Here is a 19,971-nt window from a genome sequence, read left to right as displayed (position 1 = left end):
AATGGAAGCGTAGCAGGTTTCTGGCCTGCCTAAGCTACTTACTGAAGCTCTGTGCAACGTACTGAGACCCTGTTTCAAAATAAATAGGGCTGGGAGCTTAGCTCAGAGGTAGAATGCTCCTGAGTTCAATCCCCAGTACAAAAAAAAAAAAAATATCCAGAAAGCATAGTTCAAATGGATAAATTAGGTTGCTACAAATCTGTTTTCCTAAAATGAGTCTGTGAATGGAATTTAGCAGCTGCGATGCATCAGAAACCCATTAAAGCACTTGATTAAGTGTCCCACAAAATCTTAATTACAAATAATCTGGATACAGTTTTTGCCCAACTGCATCCATCAGTGACTTGATGTGAGGCCGTGCGAAGGGCGGTCAGATCTCCCGGGTGTAAGGAGGCATCAGCAGCTTCGCATGCAGGTGAAGCGTGACGTCACATGCACCTTTTAACCCGCGTCCACGGCGTTCACAATGTATGCACAAGAGATGCTGTCACTCCAGGCAAGCCGACAGTGGCCAGGACTCCGATGTCTTTCTCACAAAGGACTTAAGACAGCTCAAAGGACTGACCCATGTTGGGAGGGAGAAAACTACCTGGGTCTACAGATGTAAATTTTGTGTTATTAAAACGAACTTATTTCTAGTATTTTTTCTCTTTTTTGTGGTACTAGGAATTGAACCAGTATCACAGAATACCTCCAAGCTACATCCCAACCCCTTTTTGTTTGTTTAGAAACAGGGTCTAAGTTGCTGGGGCTTCCCTTGGATCTGGAATCCCCCCTTCTCAGCCTCCCGAGTACTGGGATTAAGGGTGTGCACCACCAGGCCCGACGCTGTCTAGTGTTCCTAAGCATCAATGCAGACAAGTACCCAAATGAGGCAAGAGATATTTCAGTGGACCAAGAGGCTAGGAAGAGTTGACACTCTCCTGTAAATGGCAAGTGGTTTTTAGTTTGGGATCCTGAAGAGGCATTAATATATCACCAGGGCAAAGTGAGAAGAACCCCACATACAGCCATGAGAGTACGAAATTAGATGGGGACACAGCAATGGCGGCTGGACCAAGGGCTGTCAGAGGGCCCATGTGACAAGGATGGGGGATGCAGGGGCACATCCGAGGCTCTTGCTAGGACTGCACTGCAAGCCTCTAAGCTTTACTCTCATCTATAACATGGGAACACCGTAGGTCTCTGTGAGAAGGTACGTACGATACTTTCACAAAGCCAAGCACTAGGTTAACTATCAGCGCTCAACAAGAGTTGCTTTCCTTAATATTTTGAAGCCATTGGCTTATTTAGTGAGTCTGCAAAGCTGAAACACTCCGAAGGGCTTAGATTGCTGACCGACAGGCATACTGTCCTTGGGCACCGTATCATAGATTCATGGAGCGGTGCCAACCTTGACGCACAAGTGGTCTGCAGCCACTAGGTAATGAGGGCACAGGATAACGTGCTGTCCCCTAGGTGTAAGGAGGTGTTACTGTAGGAGCTCCTGCAAAGCCATCCAGGGTGGGCGGGTGGAGGGCAGGCTGCCTCTGCCTGGTCAGGTAGGACCTATACCAGCTGGACACTGGGGCCTCAAAGTAAAGCTGGTCCTCCTGAAACAACTCTCACCACCCTCTATTTACAGCTGCACAGAATGTCAAACAGGCTCAGATCCGTTATTCCCAGAGTAGGTAATTGAGGGGTAAGTTTGGAGCCAAGCTAAAATAAATTGATAGTAGCTCATTTAGTAATGCAAAGCAAATCCTTGCGTGCCTCCTCCTTTGCTATCGCAGTTTTTAGTTTATTCGCTTGAGGCCTTCAATTCTGATAACCTCAAAGCATTCGTCTATGAAGAGAAAGGACTTAGGGTCAGCTTCACGCAGCATCTAATGATCACTATTATGGATAAAGAATTTAACAACTTCTGATATTTACCATGTTAGGGACAAATTGTGCCATGAGATATTCCTTTGGTTTCTGATTTCAAACAGTCCTGGAACTGACAATAGATCACTTAGCATGGCATATAGGGCTGGAGAAAGAAATTACCTTGCTCTGCAAGGGTTTATTAAAAGCTTATGTAGCACGGTGCAAGATCTCAGTCATTCCTCGTATGCCTCCATTTCCTGCTAACACCTCTGAGAAAAAAAAAAAATACCCACTGCAGGAGACTTGGAAATCTGCTCAGTTTCCTTTCTGCCAGGTAGGTTCAAAGAGGGACCTTTCCCTGTTCTTGTCCTTGGACTTCTAAAACCCCATCTCCTCCACAAACACATTGAGTTTTTCTGTTTATTCCATGAGCTAAGATTCTATGGCACTGCTGGAAGCTACAAAAGATTGAGCCACACACACTCCATCTGTTTCTGGGCAAAGAGTAGGCTCCTGGATTCAGAGTTGAGGGTGTAGTATCAGAAACCTCGCCCTAGTACTATCACAGCTGTATCAACACTGAGCAAGTTACCTGTAAAATGGGATCGTAGAGATGCTAGGAGAATCTCAGGAGATAAAACACAAAACAAACCACTGGGTCCCCGTCACACATCAAGCCCTCTACGATGGCGTTCATCAATATGTTGAAACAATGGGCTTAGGATGGTCAGTTTGCAAAACTGGGAAAGCCCAAGGGATTCGATTGTTGACTGACTGCATATTGTCCTCAGGGACTCTACCATGAATTCTCGGAGTGCACTGTCATGAAGCACACATCCTCTGTAGCCAGTTGGGTTGTAGACTTATGCTGATGTACATGTTCCTATACAGCCACAGACCACAAGAAAAACCTGTGCATGTATCAGGCAATATTCTCATCTCCTCATAGAAGCCAATGAACGAGACTCAGGGACCTGCAACCTCCGATCCCGAACCTTGAAGGAAAATCCTGCCCCAAACAAGCCCTGGGCCGCTGGTCCTTTTAAGGCTCCTATGCTCTGATGCTTTTAAGTAAGGTCACTTAACATGAATTTTTCCCCTTTGGTACTGGGCAATGTACCCGGCCCAGGGGCCTTATCTACCACTGAGATAAACCTCCAGCCCTTATTTGAGCCAGTATCTTGCTCAGTTGCTGAGGGTGGCCTCCAGTTTCTGGTTATCTAGTGTCAGCCTCCGTATTACTGATATTTCACAGGCGTGTACCACTATGCCCAGCTTGAATAGGACCTTAAAGTTGTTAAAACACTAAATAGAAAACATCACTTGCCTTCTTGGCTTTTAAAAATAGGCTCCAACTTGTTTCATCCTAAAAGAAACTAGGGTTCAGAAATATGAGTGGATTTTGGGGATCCAAACATAAAATGCTGAACACCTTCAGCCTCTGAGGGCGAGGTGTAGTGTGAACCCCTTCACGTCCGATGGCCATCATCACGGTGCTCTAGAATCCTACGTGCATCTAGAGGTTTAAATCTGAAGTTGAAATTTTTTCGGTCAACTTCTCTCAAGTTATAAAACCACAATCCTTTCCCTAGAGCTCCTGCCCTTGCGTTCCAAACAGTCTACCCCTAACACACACAGACGGGGGCCGCTGGGCTACACAGAGACAACAGAAAATCAACACAACAGTGTTTCTCAGAGGTGCAGACTTGGCTTCCTCATAGCACAGCAAGCTCCAGGCCAGACTGTGGGCTCAAATCCAGTTCCTCTGACTTTGGGCAGGTTTCTCAACCTCCCTGAGCTGCAGTTTCCTTAAGGTACAAGGTAGAAACCACAACAGTACTCCCTCTAACCGCAGGGTAGGTGTGAGGATTAAATAAATCAATATATTTTAGGGATTAAGGCAGGTGCTGGTAAGTGGTAAACACCCTAGACGTGTTAAATCTTCACACTTTATTAGTGTAGTTTAAATTTGAGAAAGACCACATATACCCAACTACATAGCGTTCCTTACTATCAACATCTTGCATTACTATGGCTCACTTAGTACCAATAAGGCAATATTGATGATTATTAAATCATGTTCATAGTATGCATGAGGGCTCCCTTTGGTTTTCTATTATAGGTTTCAACATAGGTATAATTGTGGGCATCCAGGATTGTAGTATTACCCACACGAGTTCCACCACCCTGAAAATGCTGTTCTCCAACCCTTGCCTTCTCTCTCTTCCTAAACCCTGGACACAGATGTAGTTACTGTTTCCATGGGTTTGACCTTTCTAGAAGGTCACACACCTGGAATTATCTGGGACAATAGGCTTTCCAGATCAGTTTATTTTGTTTGCTAATACACATTTAAGTTTCTTGTTTTGGTGGTAGTGCTAGGGATTTATCCCAAGAGGATTCTACCTCTGAGATCCATTCCCAGCCAGGTTTTTTTTTTATTTGGAAATAGGGTTTTACTAAGTTGCTAAAGGCTTAAATTGCCAAGATGCCTTCAAACCTGAGATGCTCCTATCTTGGTTTCCCAAATACTGGCATTACAGGCATACAACACCATGCCTACACCTTGCTAACTCATTTTTTACATCTATTGTTTTACTGTCTGACTATACCTGTTTTGAAGGATATTTTGGTTGCTTCCAATTTGAGCTATTAGTGTGATGTTTTCAAGTGCTTTGGGTAAATACAAAGGAGCATGGTTGCTGGATCATGTATGTTCAGTTCTATAAACAACTGGCAAATTGTCTTGCTTAGTGGCTACATCATTCTACACTCTCCCCAGCAAAACAAGTCTAAGTGTCTTATTCCACATCCCCACCAGCCCTTGGAACTGTCACTGGGCTGAGTTTTTGTCACTCAGTTGTGCTAATTTGCCTTTTCTTGAGGGCAAACAGAGCATCTTTTCCCATGCTTACTTGCCATCTGTTTATTTTCTTTGGAGAAGTTATCTGTTCAAATATTTTGCTTTTATTTATTTATTTTTACTTTTATTTTTGGTAGTACTAGGGGTGGAACTCAGGGGCTTTCTACCTCCAGGCTACGCTCCCAGACCTATTTTATATTTTATTTGGAAACAGGGTCTCGCTAAGTTGCTGAGAGCCTCATTAAGTAGCTGAGGCTGGCTTCGAACCTGTGCGATCCTCCTGTCTCAGCCTCCGAAGCGCGGGGATTACAAGGGTGCGCCACCATGCCCGGCTTTTTGCCCGCCTTTAAACATGGTCACTTTCTTACCCTGGACTTAGTAGAGTTTTTATATTTCATCTTTCAGTCCTTTCAGTGGGTTTGTGTTCTGAAAAGGTCTGCAGTGCTAACCTGGGTTCATCTTTTTACCTCTTTTTCCAAGCAGCAGATTCCAATTTTCATCTAGCCCAGTCCAGCTTATCAGTTTCTCTTTCATGGACTGTGCTATTGGTGGCATATCTGAAGTCACCATCAAATCCAAGGTTGCTTTGATTTTCTACTGCGCTATCTTTTAGAAAACTGGAAGTTTTGTGTTTTACCTTCACTAGGACCTATTTTCAGTTTTTTTTTTTTTTTTTTTTTTTTAGTTGTTATATGTTGTAATTTGTTGAAAAGACTCCACCATTGAATCGTCTTTGCTTCTTTGTCAAAAAATCGGCGGAGTGTAGTTGTAGGGTTCTACTTCTGGGCTGCCTCTCTAGTCCATTGCTCTATCTATTCTTTTGCCAATACGTCATCTTGACTCTTGGTTACAGTAAGCCTTTAAAGTCAACAAATACTCTTTATTATATGTTGCCTATTCTGGGTCTTTGTCTTCTTACATAAACTTGAAAATCTGTTGGTATCTACAAAAATAACAGTCCCCATGACTCCTCCCCAAAAGATTTGACTATTTGTTGAATCTAGAGACCGAGATAGAAGGAACTGACATCTTACTGTCAAATCTTCCTGTCCATGAACATAGACTACACTTATAGCCTATGAATTATTATTGATACTGGGTATTGAACCCAGGGGACTTCTACCACTGAGCTCTACCCCCAATCCTTTTTATTTTGAAATAGTCTAAGTGGCTGAGGCTGGCCTCGAACCTGCTATCTACTGTCTCAGCCTCCAAAGTACTGCACTTACAAGTATGCGCCACCACACCCATCTGAACCTACGGCTTTTCAAATTGGTTTTCCCCACATAGATCATGTATGTATTCTCAGGGTTTTACCTAAGTACTTTTTAAAAGAATGCTTCCTTCAAACCCCTCCTGCAACAACCAGGCTCCCTGAACGGTGGGATGCATTTCCAGGAACCTGTATTGACCATTAGGAGAATCTGAGCTCAGGCTTGGAGAAAAAGGCCTCTAAAGCACTAGAGGGCAAGGCCAGGTTCAAGGCAAACTCAGAAGGAAAGGCTAATCTCAACAACTAGCCAGAAAGGGCCAGCAAGGAGGAGAAAACTGGAAAGCAACAGACGAAGTAGAATGCAGATTTTGGCATAGGTGGATAGACAACACCTGGGGTAATTGCCAGCATGTCCCCAGCCTCACCCGAACAAAGAACTTCAAGCTCTCATCTGTGTCTGTGGTTCTAATTGGCCAAGAGTAACACTAATAGCAGCATTGGTCCAAAGCTCTTTCTCTACCTTACCATGATGCTCATGAAAAATTAAGTGATTCTATGGTAGGGTGTGATGGGGCCTGCAACCAGAAGGGTGGCTTTCCTTCCCAAGGGATGATTCTCTGAGCTGGTTCAAAGTCCGTCTCCTTAAGCTATCTCCGTTTTCCTCCTCACCCGCCACCCTTTTTCCTGGCACATCTCTCCCTGTATCTTCCTGCCCTCCAGGTGAGACAAGGTGCAGAGGTGAGAAGAAGATGTGCCCGAGGTCAACACATCACCTCTCCCCACTATACTAACCTCTCTCAGCCTCTGCAAAGACCGAGACCATCGGCATCTATCACAGGAGATAGCACTTGGCAGGACTTGGAGAATCTCAGAATACATCAAAGGGCCACATCTTCTAAGGGCTTAACAATCTCCTCCCCCCGTCCCCTTCAGAATCACGCAGTAAGATCTGTAATGTTGGGAACAGACTGCTGTGATTAAATTTCCATCTTAAAAAGTTATTTAACACTGGAAGTTAGAGGTTATAAAGTGACGCAAGATATAATTTTCTATGCGGGTAAGGAGTCAGACTACAGGGCCAAAGGAAGGTCCACATGCATCCTATTTTGACGAGCTACGTCACTGTATCATTAGTGATCGCCTAACCTCCCTCAAGTTCACTTTCTCTTCTATAAAATGAAGTGAAACCACTCGGCTGGCTCCAAGACGAATCCACATGGGTGTCTATGTGTGTGGGTAGGTAAGATGCTAGCACAGTATGAAGCTGGTTCAAAGTCAGTCTTCTTAAGCTATCTCCGTTTCCTCCTCACTCACCACCCTTTCTCCTGGCACATCTCTCTGCCCTCCCAGATGAGACAAGGTGCAGAGGCGAGAGGAGAACATGCCCAACTGAGGTCAACACATCACCTCTCCCCACTATACTAACCCCTCAGCCTCTGCAAAAACCGAGAGCACCACCATCTATCACAGGAGACAGTGCCTGGCAGGACAGCACCTAGCATTTCTCAGTGGGACACAGAGGCAAGCCTCCACCCTTCTAGTTAGTTGAGTGGAGCCTCTGACACTCAGGTAAGATGGGCTCTCGATAGGTGCTGTTAAAATAGCTCTGAAATAAGAGGTCAAATTTGAGAACCAAATCCTTCCCTCCCTGCACATTTTCTGAGGCATTAGAGGCCTCCTAAGAAGTCAGGAGGAATACCATGAGGTAGAGCCTGGTTTCTCAGATCTGGCACAGAGGAGCCTCCGCACGCCATAAAAATACCTGCTTTCCTTCTAGGACAGGGATCAGAGCCAGCAAACCAGGCAGACTACTGAGGAGGGTGCTGGGGTGGTTTGCCATGTAGCCTGTTAAACACCATGCCGTGTGGGTGTGAGCCAGTGACTGTGTGACTCAGTCCTTCCCAGTGTCAAGGGTCTTCTCTGCCATGTGAAACAGTAATACATCACTACATCACCAATCAGAACTGAACGCCTTAGAAAAACACCTTGAAAAATATAGTGATGTTAAAATTATTCAGGTGAGAACAGTGAACAACAGGGACTCAATCTATGCCACTGTAAAAACCATGTGAGTTGGCAATTAATTTCCTTCAAGATTTTGGTTAGAGACACAGGAAAAGACTATTATTTACATGTTAGGAGAAAAAACTCAGACATTAATATGGTAATCATAATACACATTTTCCATTGCTTAACTAAAGAACAACCTTAATCTGGTGATTAAATATTGCTGATGACGCCAATAAAACTGACTACCAAGACAGCGTTCTAGTAGACGGATTGTAAAACCTAAAAAAATAAAATAAAAACATGGAATGTACAAACCTTAGCGATTCTGTGTCCTTTTAAAAACAATACCTGAGAAATAGAACTTAGAGGTTATGAAGAAAAAATATACGAATTAACATGATAAAAAATGCAACCAACAAAAAAATGGAACCAAGTGTGGAGCGGTGACAGCTGAAAATTACAAGCATATGACTGATGTGCGATCACTATTTGCCGTAGTACGAAACTAGTGAACCAGTCTTTCAAAATGTAAGAGCTGCATTCAAGTTGGTTTCTCAAACGCCAGTGCCTTAGGGAGGTGGGACATCGCTAGCCACGCCAAACTCATTTGCTCATCTTTTGCCACCTAGCGGGGACACGCACCTGGGGCCCGCGCGGACCCTTACCTGACCGGTAGCGCTCATCGCGTGACCCTGAGGACCTTCGGCGGTGGTAGCGAGAGGCGGAGGAGGGGGTAACGGGAGCGCGGCGCTCTTGAGGCAAAGCTTGGTCCACCCCTGGATTGGAGAGAGAAGAGCGCAGTCAGCATGGGGCTGTGCTCAGCAGCCGGGGTTAAACTTTCTCAAATACTTCGCTTGGTGGAGTGAACCTGGCTCACTCCATTCCTGCAGCCAAGGCGGAGCTGCCGGTGGGACCAGGCGGCGGGTGGATGCTAATCACAGAAGATGACCAGGCTGAGTGTCAGTGTCAGCCTGGGCCAGGAGGGGGCCCCCCAGCTCAGAGACACTCCTGCTGGGAACTATCACCATGTCTACTACATCGTAGGAAGAACAATGAATTTCAAATGACATGAAACCTCGTTATAGTCTTTTTGTATAATAGATAATACGAGTCATAAATTCCTGATCATTTAAAATTACATTTATTGCCGGGAGTGGTGGCACACACTTGTAATCTCAACATTTGGGAGGCTGAGACAGGAGGATCGTGGTTTGCAGACAGCCTTGGCTACTTAGCAGGGCCCTTTCCACAGTCTTGGAGGATATCTTCCACAGTACAATGGAGAACTAGGAAGTTCCCTGCAGGTAGCATGCCTTTTCAGTGTTCATGCAAAATTACTAGCACTCTGGAAATTCCATTTGAGACTAAGAATTTTAACAAGGTATATTTGAGCATTTGAGGTGTGTTTTTTTTTTTTTTTTTTTTTTTTTTTTTTTTTTTTAGTACTGGGGTGGAACCCAGGGGCATTCTCCCTCCAAGCTACATCCCCAGTCCCATTTTTAACTATATTGAAACAGGGTCTCACTGTGTTGCACAGGGCCTAAGTAGCTGAGACTGTTCTCGAACTGTGGTCCTCTTGACTCAGCCTCCCAAGTACTGGGATAACAAGCTTGTGTGCCACCATGCCTGGCTGGGCTCTAGTTTTGTTTTTTTGTTTTCTTTTTGAGGGTCTGGGAATGGAACCCAGGGGCGTTTGATCTCCAAGCTACATCCCCTGCCCTTTTTTTATTCTTTATTTTGAAACAGGGTCTGAGCTGCGGAGGGCCTCACTAAGTAGCTGAGGCTGTTCACGAACCAAGATCCTCAGGTCTCAGGCTCCCGAATGCTGGGATTATGCGCCACCATGCCTGGCTTCAAGAATAGTTTTGATGAATGACCCAAACTGTTATCTTGATCAGATAAACAAAGGATTCAAAGGCCATCCATCAAGAGATGACCTAGATCTGCCAATCACAGCATCTATTACACTGAGATCACAGGGTGGCAACAGAACACACTCAAGATAAGGCCAAGTACCCTGGGAAAGATTTAATCACTATGAATCAGATAAAAAAAATATATTACTTCCACTGAGAATGATTAATTGTTGCTTTTCAGGGAAGGACCGGTAATCCTGGAAAAGCAGCAGGATGTAAAAACAACAGAAGAATGTCTTGTCCCTGGTTGTCAATGTCTGGGTCTCCTGTGAGTTCTTTGTGTACTCTGTGGACTTAGCAGCCCTATTCTGGTGACTCCAGTAGGTTTTCTGTGTGTCTGTAGGTCCCCATCAGGTCAACTGTGTCGGCTGTATTAGAACTGGAAGGACAGCAGGCCCGACGCTGCGGCCACTTGGCTCGGTTTTCTGGTTCTTCATCCTGCAAGCCTGTTAAAATCCTTAGTCTATGTGACCAAACGTCTTCCTATCGTCTTTAAACGTTCTTCCCAATAGTCTCCGAAAGAAATTAGTTTTTCATCCAACGGAGGCCAAGACTACGGAATCCAGGAGTACTGTGTGAAGTCAGTGCTGTGGTACGGGCACACGCTCACACCTATGGACTTGGAACTCACCTCTTGAATTGTGAATACAAGCTGGCAAGAGGGCACCAGTGTCATTTTGTGATTTTGTGGCTGTGAGAATGTAACGTGTTATGACACCAAGACCAGAGGTCACTGAAGTTGTCCTCCTTGTCACTGCTCATCACTGACCAGGGGCTGCTGTTGGGACAGAAACCTTCTCAGCAACAAGTGTGAATTGTCAATGATTATTATTGTCTGGCAGTCACCACTGTGCTGGGCTCACCTTCATGGTCTAGTTTAGTTTGGGAACCACGACTGAAAAATGAGTCTTAGAGTTGCAGGATGACCTGAAGGCTTCTAAAAGCAAATGTGGTTGAGGGTTACAGGCGGTGCGGCCACTGCGAAGAAAGGCAGCCATAGGAAGACGAGGTGACTGTCCCCTAACAGGCTGCCGGAGGACAGAACGGCCACTTCTGCTCCAGCAAAAACATCAACCGTCCCTTCAGCCACAAGTATTAGGCATTTGCAGGTGAACATGCTCAACACCAAATTAGCTCCAGATCCTCCAGGAGTAAGGCAACAGGAAAGTGCCCCGGAGACCCCCTGCACGTTGGCATCGCAGCCTGGCATCTGTCAGAGGCTGGTCACTACCTAGGGCCTTGAGGAAGTTCCCTGAACTTTCCGAGTCTCAGTTTCTTGATCTTTTCTGCAGTTGGGTTGCTGTGGCTCCTTCTGTGCCTGGGGCTGTCCTCCCTACTTTAGTCCAAGAAGGATTCCACTTTTCTATGCCCTCTGGACCAAGTAAAAAAGCCCCAGACTCTTCCACCTGCATAGAAATCCCTTCTGTTAAGAGCAGAGTTGTGAACTTTTGTGATTTCAAGTCAAATGTAAATAGCTGGGTTCCCCCACTATTTTTTGGTGGTACTGGGGTTCTTGGAAGCCCTTCTACCTCCGGGCTACACTCCCAGACCTATTTTATATTTTTATTTGGACACAGGGTCTCTTAAGCCAGTGCGGCTCACTTCGAACCTGTGCAATCCTCCTGTCTCCGCCTCCCAAACGCGGGGATTACAAGTGTGTGCCACCACGCCCGGCGGGTTCCCCCATTTTTTTGCCCTTTCAAAAGCATGCCCCCACCCGACAGATGTGTAAACACTTACACCCCCCAAAAAAAGCAGAGAACGAAGCCAGTTCTATTACAATCTCTACCTATTGTATCCAGCAATTAAAGTATTCCATGTAAAAAATTTCTGCCAGTCCTAACACCTGAACTATCCACCAATTTCAGATCAGCAAATAAAAGCAAAGTACAATAAAAGTCGATAATTTCATCAACAGTACAGCAAAACAGATACTCACAACACATTAATTCTCCCATTATACTAAAAAGACCACCCAGGAGGGCCAGTCAGCCATTTCTCTAGTACGATGCATGAGATGTCACAAGAAGCCCAAACAGTATGGAGAACATTCTTTTTTTGGGATAGTAAATGTGCTAGGAGGAAGAAAAGAAATCACAATTTCTAAATTCAAGTAGTAACAGAAATATACTGAAAATATTGGTTTTCAACCTATTTTTAAAAGAAATCATGAGGGAACATGTGGAGAAACCCTTAAAATACATATCTATGGCATTTGAGATGAAAAGCGTTAGATCCAAATTCTGGTCTTGCTCTCACTAATTGCCTAAGCTTGGGCAAGTCACCAAACCTCAGGTTCTGGGCACAGTAAGGAAAGGGTACAGAAAGTGACACATGCGTCCTTGAGTGACAGCCAGCTCCCAGGGCACCTGCTGGCTCTGGTCCCTGTTGTCCTCTTCCCGGACACCAAGTCCACCCCTTGCTTCTGCGGGCCCTCCCTGTGGCTCCCTGGAGCATACACGCTGTCATGCACGCAAGACCTGCTTCAGACAGTTCATGAAACTGCTGCTGATTTCTTCCATCTCGCAAGTCTGTTCAAAAACAGCTTCTGAATCAAGTCCCAGACTCTTCTAGCACCTAATTATACTCCCCGGTTCACGCCGCAACGCGTATTTTTTTTACCTTAAGTGCAATCACGGGCTTTGCCAGAAAGTAAGCAGTCATTATTGCAGGCATGGATAAGAAATTTACTCCACTTGCTTTGTATTGACTCAAGTGAGGACTCTACAAGACAGAGGCTCAAGTTCATCCAAAGTAACATCTACCCAAGCCCCCACGCCTAATTCTTAACATTACGGTCCATCTGATTTCCATCTCATCTTCTACAGTCATAGACTAAACCTGCTTAACAATCATTTTCTTATCTGTTATAGTCAGATATAAAAAGTCTCCCGCAGAGCTCAGGGTTGATGAGGGTTAATTCATGAGGGCTGTACTTGAACCCAGTATGTAATGAACACACTGGGTGGTAACCTAGGCCAGCAGGGTGAGGCTGAAGGTGGGTCCCTGGGGTGTGGCCTTAGGGATGTGATGTGTCTTCCAATCTCTTCACTAGCTCTCTACTGCCTGTGTCCATGATTTGAGAGTAGAACCTCACTCTCCCCCTCTACCACCGTGCCCTGAATTCCAGACCCTGGCTCCACAAGGACGGAACCTGAAATCTCCAAGAAACTGAACAAATAAATCTCCCTTTGCCTAAGTTACTCATGCGGTCAGTCTTTTTGTATTGTGACAGTGAGAATGTTGACTGAGACATTTTAACTCTATTGGAAATTCATGAATTGGGGAAATGTAAAAGATCTGGATTCTGTGTGAGTTTGACGTTTATGTCTAATTCCACCATCCTGACCTTTCCTCAGATATGTTCGCCATTGGGATAGATGTATCAAGTTTCTCCATTTCTTCTTATAGCTCAGATTCTTCAAAAAACATGTACCAGTCAATTCAAAAGCAGGCGCCATCTTCCCTGTTAGGTGGGGGCAAACCCAAGACTAAATCCAGAAGCACTGCATGACCATGAGCTTACCTAGGTCCCCTCTTAACCACCGATACCTATGACACAAAACCGATTCATTAAATGCAACTAAAAATAACAAAACTCATCTGGTCAAACAGCTGTGTGTAATGGGATACATCTTAGACAACTGAGAGCAACAGACTGGTCTTGACGGATCAAGAACACAGCTTACCCAGAGCACACTAACCTTCTATTTGCAGATCCACATTCAGTTCCTCTAGCCACTCAAGATGGCGAGGACTCACGCTAAGCCAGACAGACGAGAGCAGCCCAATGCTCATGAATCTTCTGGGCTTATCCCGGCATCACACCTTGTCTATCCCTTACCCAAGGGATTTTCCTGGAACCTGTTCTTGCATCCATCATGCCAGGTTAGAAGTCTTGAGGGCCACGAGACATGTCATCCATGCCTTGGGAAGACTGTACCCCAGTCACAAGATGGAGTTCTTGGGGCAGGATGGACAAGGGAAGCCAACTATGCACCTGCTCCTCGTGGGAGCACAGAAGCTCTTAATAGGCAGTACGAATATGGATGAACAGATCCAACCACGCAAGGGAAGTTTTCTAGAGAAAAAGGCCAAGTGGCACTTTTTCTGACTCAGGGTTACAGCCTCAAATAGCTTTCCATTTTGGAGGCAACCGAAGTTCAAGATTTACAAGTGCCAAACTCTGCTAACTGTGGAGAAGTTACTTCTTCACAATCCTCAGAACTTCAGGGAATCTGTGCCTGTATTTTAGATAACACCATCTCAGCTGGACGTGATGGCACACGCTTGTAATCCCCACATTCGGGGGGCTGAGACAGGAGGATTGTGGTTCGCGGCCAGCCTAAGCTACTACATAGTGAGGCCCTTTGCAAGTCAGTGAGACCCTGTTTCCAAATACAGAATAAAAAATAGGTCTGGGGGTGTAGCTTTGAGGTAGAATACCTATGGGTTCCACCCCATGTACCCCCCCCCCACACACACACACAAAATAATAGCACCGTCTTCATACTGGCCTATGTGAGGGAACAGAGTCCCTTCAAATCAGAATCCACATCAGAAGGGCTCAAACCGAGTTTATGCACCAAATATGGGGTGTGTGTGCTGAGTTCCAAAATAAAAATAACAGTAAAACAAAACTCAATTGCAGTGTGCTGAGGTCCAAAGTCATGGCATCCTTTGACATTCCTGTCACCAATTAGCATATTTGTAACAACTGCCATGTATATCTGTCCAAACGAGAACAAAAGAACCACGATTACAGGCTGGAGATGGCCGAGGAACCAGGATTGCTCAAGGCACCCTGCAAATCCGACTGCTCAACACAGCGACATCGGCCGGACCAGTTCTTTGAAGGTTCTCTTGCCAAGTGCAAAAAGACGCTGGCCAGCCTCGCTCCTCGGCACAGGGACCACAGACATGGAGGTCATAACACCAAGGCCGGGAGAAACCAGCACTGGCCTCTTCTGCCTCCTTCTCAGCATGCACAAATGCTGAAGCTGTCCTGAACGTGCCTGCTTGTCAGTACGAGAAGTACTGTGCCTCTCTACATCCCATTCATGCAATACCTTGATGTCCACGGTGAGGGGTGAGAGAATATTCAATATGCAGTAACCAGCATCTAATACAATTTGGGGGAGTGCTTCAGACACAGGATGTCATAAAGACTAGGGCCCAAGGCTATCCTAACTAGAGGAACCAGGGGAGAAAGCCCGAGACAGTGCATTCAAGTGCACCATTAAACGCCACCTCTGTACAAGCAACGGGCTCATGGCATGGGAGATCTCCAGTGGGGAAGCAGCGTGGATGTGGGGGATCTCGCTGCAGGATGAGCTGGAGAGCTGAGAAGAGGCCAGGGTGGTGGAAAAAGCAAGAGCCAGATAGGACCGGCTACCAGGCACTCCACGTGGAGCCACTTGTGTGGTCTCTGACACAAACAGGGCCTCGCTATCCAGAACTACCTTCTCTAGGGCTACATCCACAAAGCCCAGGCTGCCGTAAGGAAACAAAGCTCTGCCACCTGACTCATCCTATGCAAATTCACGCGAGATCTTAGGAACTACTCAAGTTGCAGCGAATCCTTGGTTCGAATATCTTCAAAGAATCTTGCCAAAATCTCTAAGAGGGATAGTGCCAAAACAATCTTTTCTCTTACATGATTTTTAACCTCTTCCTTCTGAGCCCCACCCTTGATTAATGACCCAAAAGGTACGTGGCTGTTGGAGAGAAAACAGGCTGGGCTTGGGGAAGAAGGCTGGTGCAGGTCAACTGTGCCAGGCGGATCAAGAGTTCAGACAGTCATGACGTGAGTAACTCCGAGCTGGTATGCATGAGGCACCGCAGAGGGCGCAGGCATGGGCCAGGAAGGCTGTGCTCTTTATGGGAACACAGATCCTCTGCAACTTTCCACCATGGTGGCAAGGGCCTCTGGAGCCCTAAGGACACCAGTGGACACTGCGTCATTAAGATACCACTCAAGAGGGTAGATGGAGTCTCTTTCTTATATTTCAAGTGCTCTGCACCGGGGGCTGCAAACGAGACCTCAGGCTGATACAGGACTTTCTACCTTCCCAGCAAACACAGCAAGGGGCCGTGACTCTGGGATCATCGCCTCCACAGCCAGCTCCACGATGGAGCAGCGTGGCAGGTGTCCCCGGGGGGTCAGACCCTCTGGCTCCCCCAGCACCACGCCCTGCAGCACTTGGGCCCCATCCAGCGTCTCAATACACCCCGGGCCCTGGGTTTCTGGCTCAGCATGGCAGCGCTCAGCTCACCGAAACGAAAGTAAAACAGAGGCCGGTTCCCCGCGGCGCTGGCCGCCCGCTCCCGGGCCGCGGCGTCTCGGATGTCGCACACCGCGATGTGGGCAGAGTGGTAAGGTCTCCTCGCCGGGCCTTCACTGGGCTGCAGTCTACACCGAACCACGGCAGCTCCATTTGCTGCTGTAACAAGTTGAAAAAAAACTAATTAATTCAGACTTTAGTTTTTTTTAAATTTGTTACAGCGCTGAGCAGAGCCTGCGACCCCATGCAGAACCGCACGCAGACCCCCAGGGGGACCGCTGGGGCGGGCGCCCCGAGCTCCAGGAACCAGACCGCGAGCCACTGCTTCTGTTTCACGTTTGTTTGGTAAGGCCAAGAACGCCAAGCCTAACCGTGCAAAAGCCCGCCATTGGCCCACCAGCTTCCTCCTGGACCTTGCAGGGAACCACAGACAAGAACCAGGGAGGCCCCTAGCCTTTAAGACACCCACAGTCAAGAGGCCCTTAGCAAGAAAGAAGGCCTTCCTCCACATCTTACTTCAACACTCGCCTCTAAGCCATTCGTCCAAGGGCTCTGCCAACCCACTGACTTCTTGTCCAAGATAAAACATTCCCTCTCTTCAAAGGCCAGACCACAGGAAACCCACCCTTCAGTTAAAGACGGCTAAACAGGGCCCTTGAGCACCAACTTCCGTAAAACTCTCTTCAAGAAGTCCACACAAATCAAAACTGCAAAACAAGCACGGCAGAAACACCCAAGTTGCCTCAGACTTCTACCCCCTGGTTGGCTCCTTCCCAAGCCAACACCCCGCTGGAGGTGTCACAGCCCCAGCCCAGAAAGGAACTGGGTGTGCACAAGGTCACACTTAAACCTCTTAAGATTCTGTTCCAATGGTACAAGCTGTACAGTTCAGTTTTTGCCTTTAGGATGTAGGCTACTGAGCTCATTGCTCGAAAAAAACAACCAGTTGCTTGCACAGCTCTGAGTCATCCCCCAAGTACAGCGAAGAGCCAAAGTGACCCCAAGTTTAACAGAGCTCACACTGGAACTGAGGCCTTGGGACTCTAGTCCAGAACCATTCTCCCTTGCCTCAAACTTACAGAATCCAACCTCCATCAAGTACAGAGATTTTCCAACTGAGCGTAAAAATGCTAAACAACGGAATTGGTACTTTCCCCAAATCAGTCACATTTTGCCACCATGTCTTAGAATATAGCCAACTTTAATTTCATAATCCTGGAGTGTCATATCATCTGGGTTTGCAAGTCTGGCACCCCTATGCCATCCACAAAAGCCTTGTATTAAGTTGAATCATAATCAACAGCAGTAATTAACTCATTCAACCAAAAGTCATGTTTAAACCACTACTGTTCTTTTGTTATGATCATTACATTTCAATATAATCAATACATTATTGATCTCCACCTACAGAGGCAACATCTATTAAATTAGGCATATTACGAAGAAAACCTTATGTGCCTTCTCTATTTGCAATACACGTGTAGTTGTACAAGGAAGTCACAGGTGTGAGCGCTTATATCCAATGTGCGATCTGCATGCAGACTCGTGACTAAGGATTTGCCTTAGGGTGCTGCTTTTGTGTGTTTCCGTTAACTCTTAAAACTAGTCAGTATATTTATGTTACTCATCAACGTTACGTACTCGGAGGCTGGGGAAGGTAGGCGCCAATTAGCTTAGACCTCTTCTTTTCATATCCTTTCTGTGTGATGTCACCTGCAAGAAAAGGAAGAAACAATAGTTTCAATCAATTGAACTGATCACTTAATGGAGTCTAAAAAAAAAAGGTCGATAGTTATCCTTGTCTCTTGTTTGCCTTAGAATTCTATACACCGTAACTTCTTCCTCTGCCCTCATTAAAAACAAAAATCACGGAACTATGTTATATTAAACTCACTTGCTCAATACACACTTCGCTGCTGGGCCCTTCAGGTTTGATTTTGGCCCCTAGAGTCCAGGATCAGATCTACAGAATCTCAGGCATGTCTGCTGAGGCAAGAGCCTCCCCGCTCTGCACTGGAAGATCTCATGAACTTTATCAGCAACACACTGTGCAGTAGTCTGGGCTGGTGATAGCTAGCCAACACCGTTACCCACAGGCATCTCCCATGAGTGAGATTCCTCCTGTAACCAGGCGCATCAGTCACAAGGACCTTAAACTGCTATGGTATTCTTAAAAAAAATAAGGCACCAAAGAAAGTATTTGATAAAGCAATGGAACTTGAGACCCACCAAAACCCAGAGGAGACAAAAACACTGATTGTTCACCTGAGATCAAACATTAAAGCCCAAGATTCACAGACTGAGAGGACAGGGTGGTCTTGGTTGTTTACGTTTTTTCTTAAGGGCTAAGCCACTCAGTGCATCAACAAAATAAACCGTATTAGCATGCAACCAACTTTTCTAATTAAAAGCTCCAATGCACACAGAATACTGATTTTGCCCTTGAATTTTTTTTTGTTAAAATCTGTTCACCCCCCCCCCCAATGTTCTGATCCAACCATCATTCTTCCGAGAGTGAACAATTCGAGTTTCATTTAAAAACATAGCCAATAAATGAACAATTGTGACCACATAAACAAATTGGTGAAAATGCTTTTTCCAGGGATGCATGCTAAGGGAGGTGACCCTGTCACATCTGGCAGCTAACAGCTGGCTGTACAGATTTGTCAGACCTCAACAAAAAGCAAAGCCAGTGTCTATCTTCGAGACCACAAAGCAAGATAAGGAATACGCATTCCCTCAATAAGTATTATTTTGCTAAGCAGATGCTATCTAGCCATGAATGAAGGGATTTATACCAACATTAAGCAAAGAGTAAGCCGATGGTCATTTATGGTGCTGTAGCCATTGCTACTCCACTGAGGCTCTTGAGTTGCCTTTCAAAGCATCACTAAATCTCTAAGAAGGACGTCCCAAAATCTCACTACAGGTGTGTTGGCCTGCTCTGGAATATTTTTGTCATATTTGAAGAAAATAAGGGAAAGGGATTGGTCACCATGTTGGACACTGGATGTGCAGTTGACTTATTCTTTGGGTATCAATTTCTCTCTACAGATGACTGTCTGTAATGCTACAAAAGAGCAAGAAATGTTTGGCTTTGAAGAAGCGTGATTAAAAACAAAATGAAAAAAAAATTTCTAAATCCTACAAGGTTCAGTTTAGTCTCCAGTGAGAGTCCAGGCCTGTAGATGTGCCCAGACTTGGGTCAATGGGTCAACAGCCTCACCTTCTAGCCGGTTCAAGTGTTTGAGAGTAAGCTTAAGGAATCTGACCCAGGGGATTGGGTGATTTGGGCTCACCTAGACTCCTGGCTCCTGCTCAGAGAACTGGAGCATCCAGCTTTTAGATAGCAAAACAGAACCTACAACCAAACCCATGTGCTCAGCCCTCCTGGAAACACCCCCGCACCACAGACAGCAGCTCTGAGCCCCTCAGAAGCCCATCTCCCTCTGTCCTTTGCCATGTGGTTTTCTGTTCTTTAAAAATAAGAGGATCAGTTTTTCCTTCAACTGCCATGTTGATTAATCCATTATCTCATGCTCAGTATTTTTAAAAAATCAAAACGAGGAATCGATCCCTGCAATAGATGGAACACCCCGAGGGAAATTCAATTTCCTAAACAGGAAGAGAAGCCACAGAGGTTGCATCTGGAACTCACAATAATGCAGGAGCGTGCTTTGCCCTAGTGCAAAATGCTGGACCTTGGCACCTGGAAGTACTCGGGTGGCCTCAGCCACCACCCTGGCTTGGTCACCTGGCTGCTTTGAGCTAGCAGGCCTGAAGTCCTGGCTAACCCTCGCCTCATTCCACATTGATGTACATCAAATTCAGCTCAAA

The 19,971-nt window shown here is 45.9% G+C and overlaps 1 protein-coding gene across 2 annotated transcripts in view; it reads right to left on the bottom strand.

Moving 5' to 3' along the window:
- The window catches only part of DIP2C (disco interacting protein 2 homolog C), a gene marked incomplete at both ends in the record, with an annotated part of 371,916 nt that overhangs the window by 128,264 nt on the left and 223,681 nt on the right, over positions 1-19,971 (bottom strand). Inside the window, 3 exons of one of the 2 annotated variants that reach the window (XM_080716999.1) lie at positions 8,600-8,710; positions 16,126-16,293; positions 17,776-17,847. In XM_080716999.1, coding sequence (XP_080573125.1) covers positions 8,600-8,710; positions 16,126-16,293; positions 17,776-17,847 — 351 coding nt within the window. The remainder of the gene's footprint in view (positions 1-8,599; positions 8,711-16,125; positions 16,294-17,775; positions 17,848-19,971) is intronic. The other variant, XM_080717000.1, reaches the window with a different exon arrangement.

The sequence above is a fragment of the Muscardinus avellanarius genome, assembly GCF_963383645.1.
Source record: "Muscardinus avellanarius genome assembly, chromosome: 20".
NCBI lineage: Eukaryota > Metazoa > Chordata > Mammalia > Rodentia > Gliridae > Muscardinus > Muscardinus avellanarius.
Note: the sequence above shows the minus strand (reverse complement) of the source record. Positions and strands in the feature narration are given on the sequence as shown.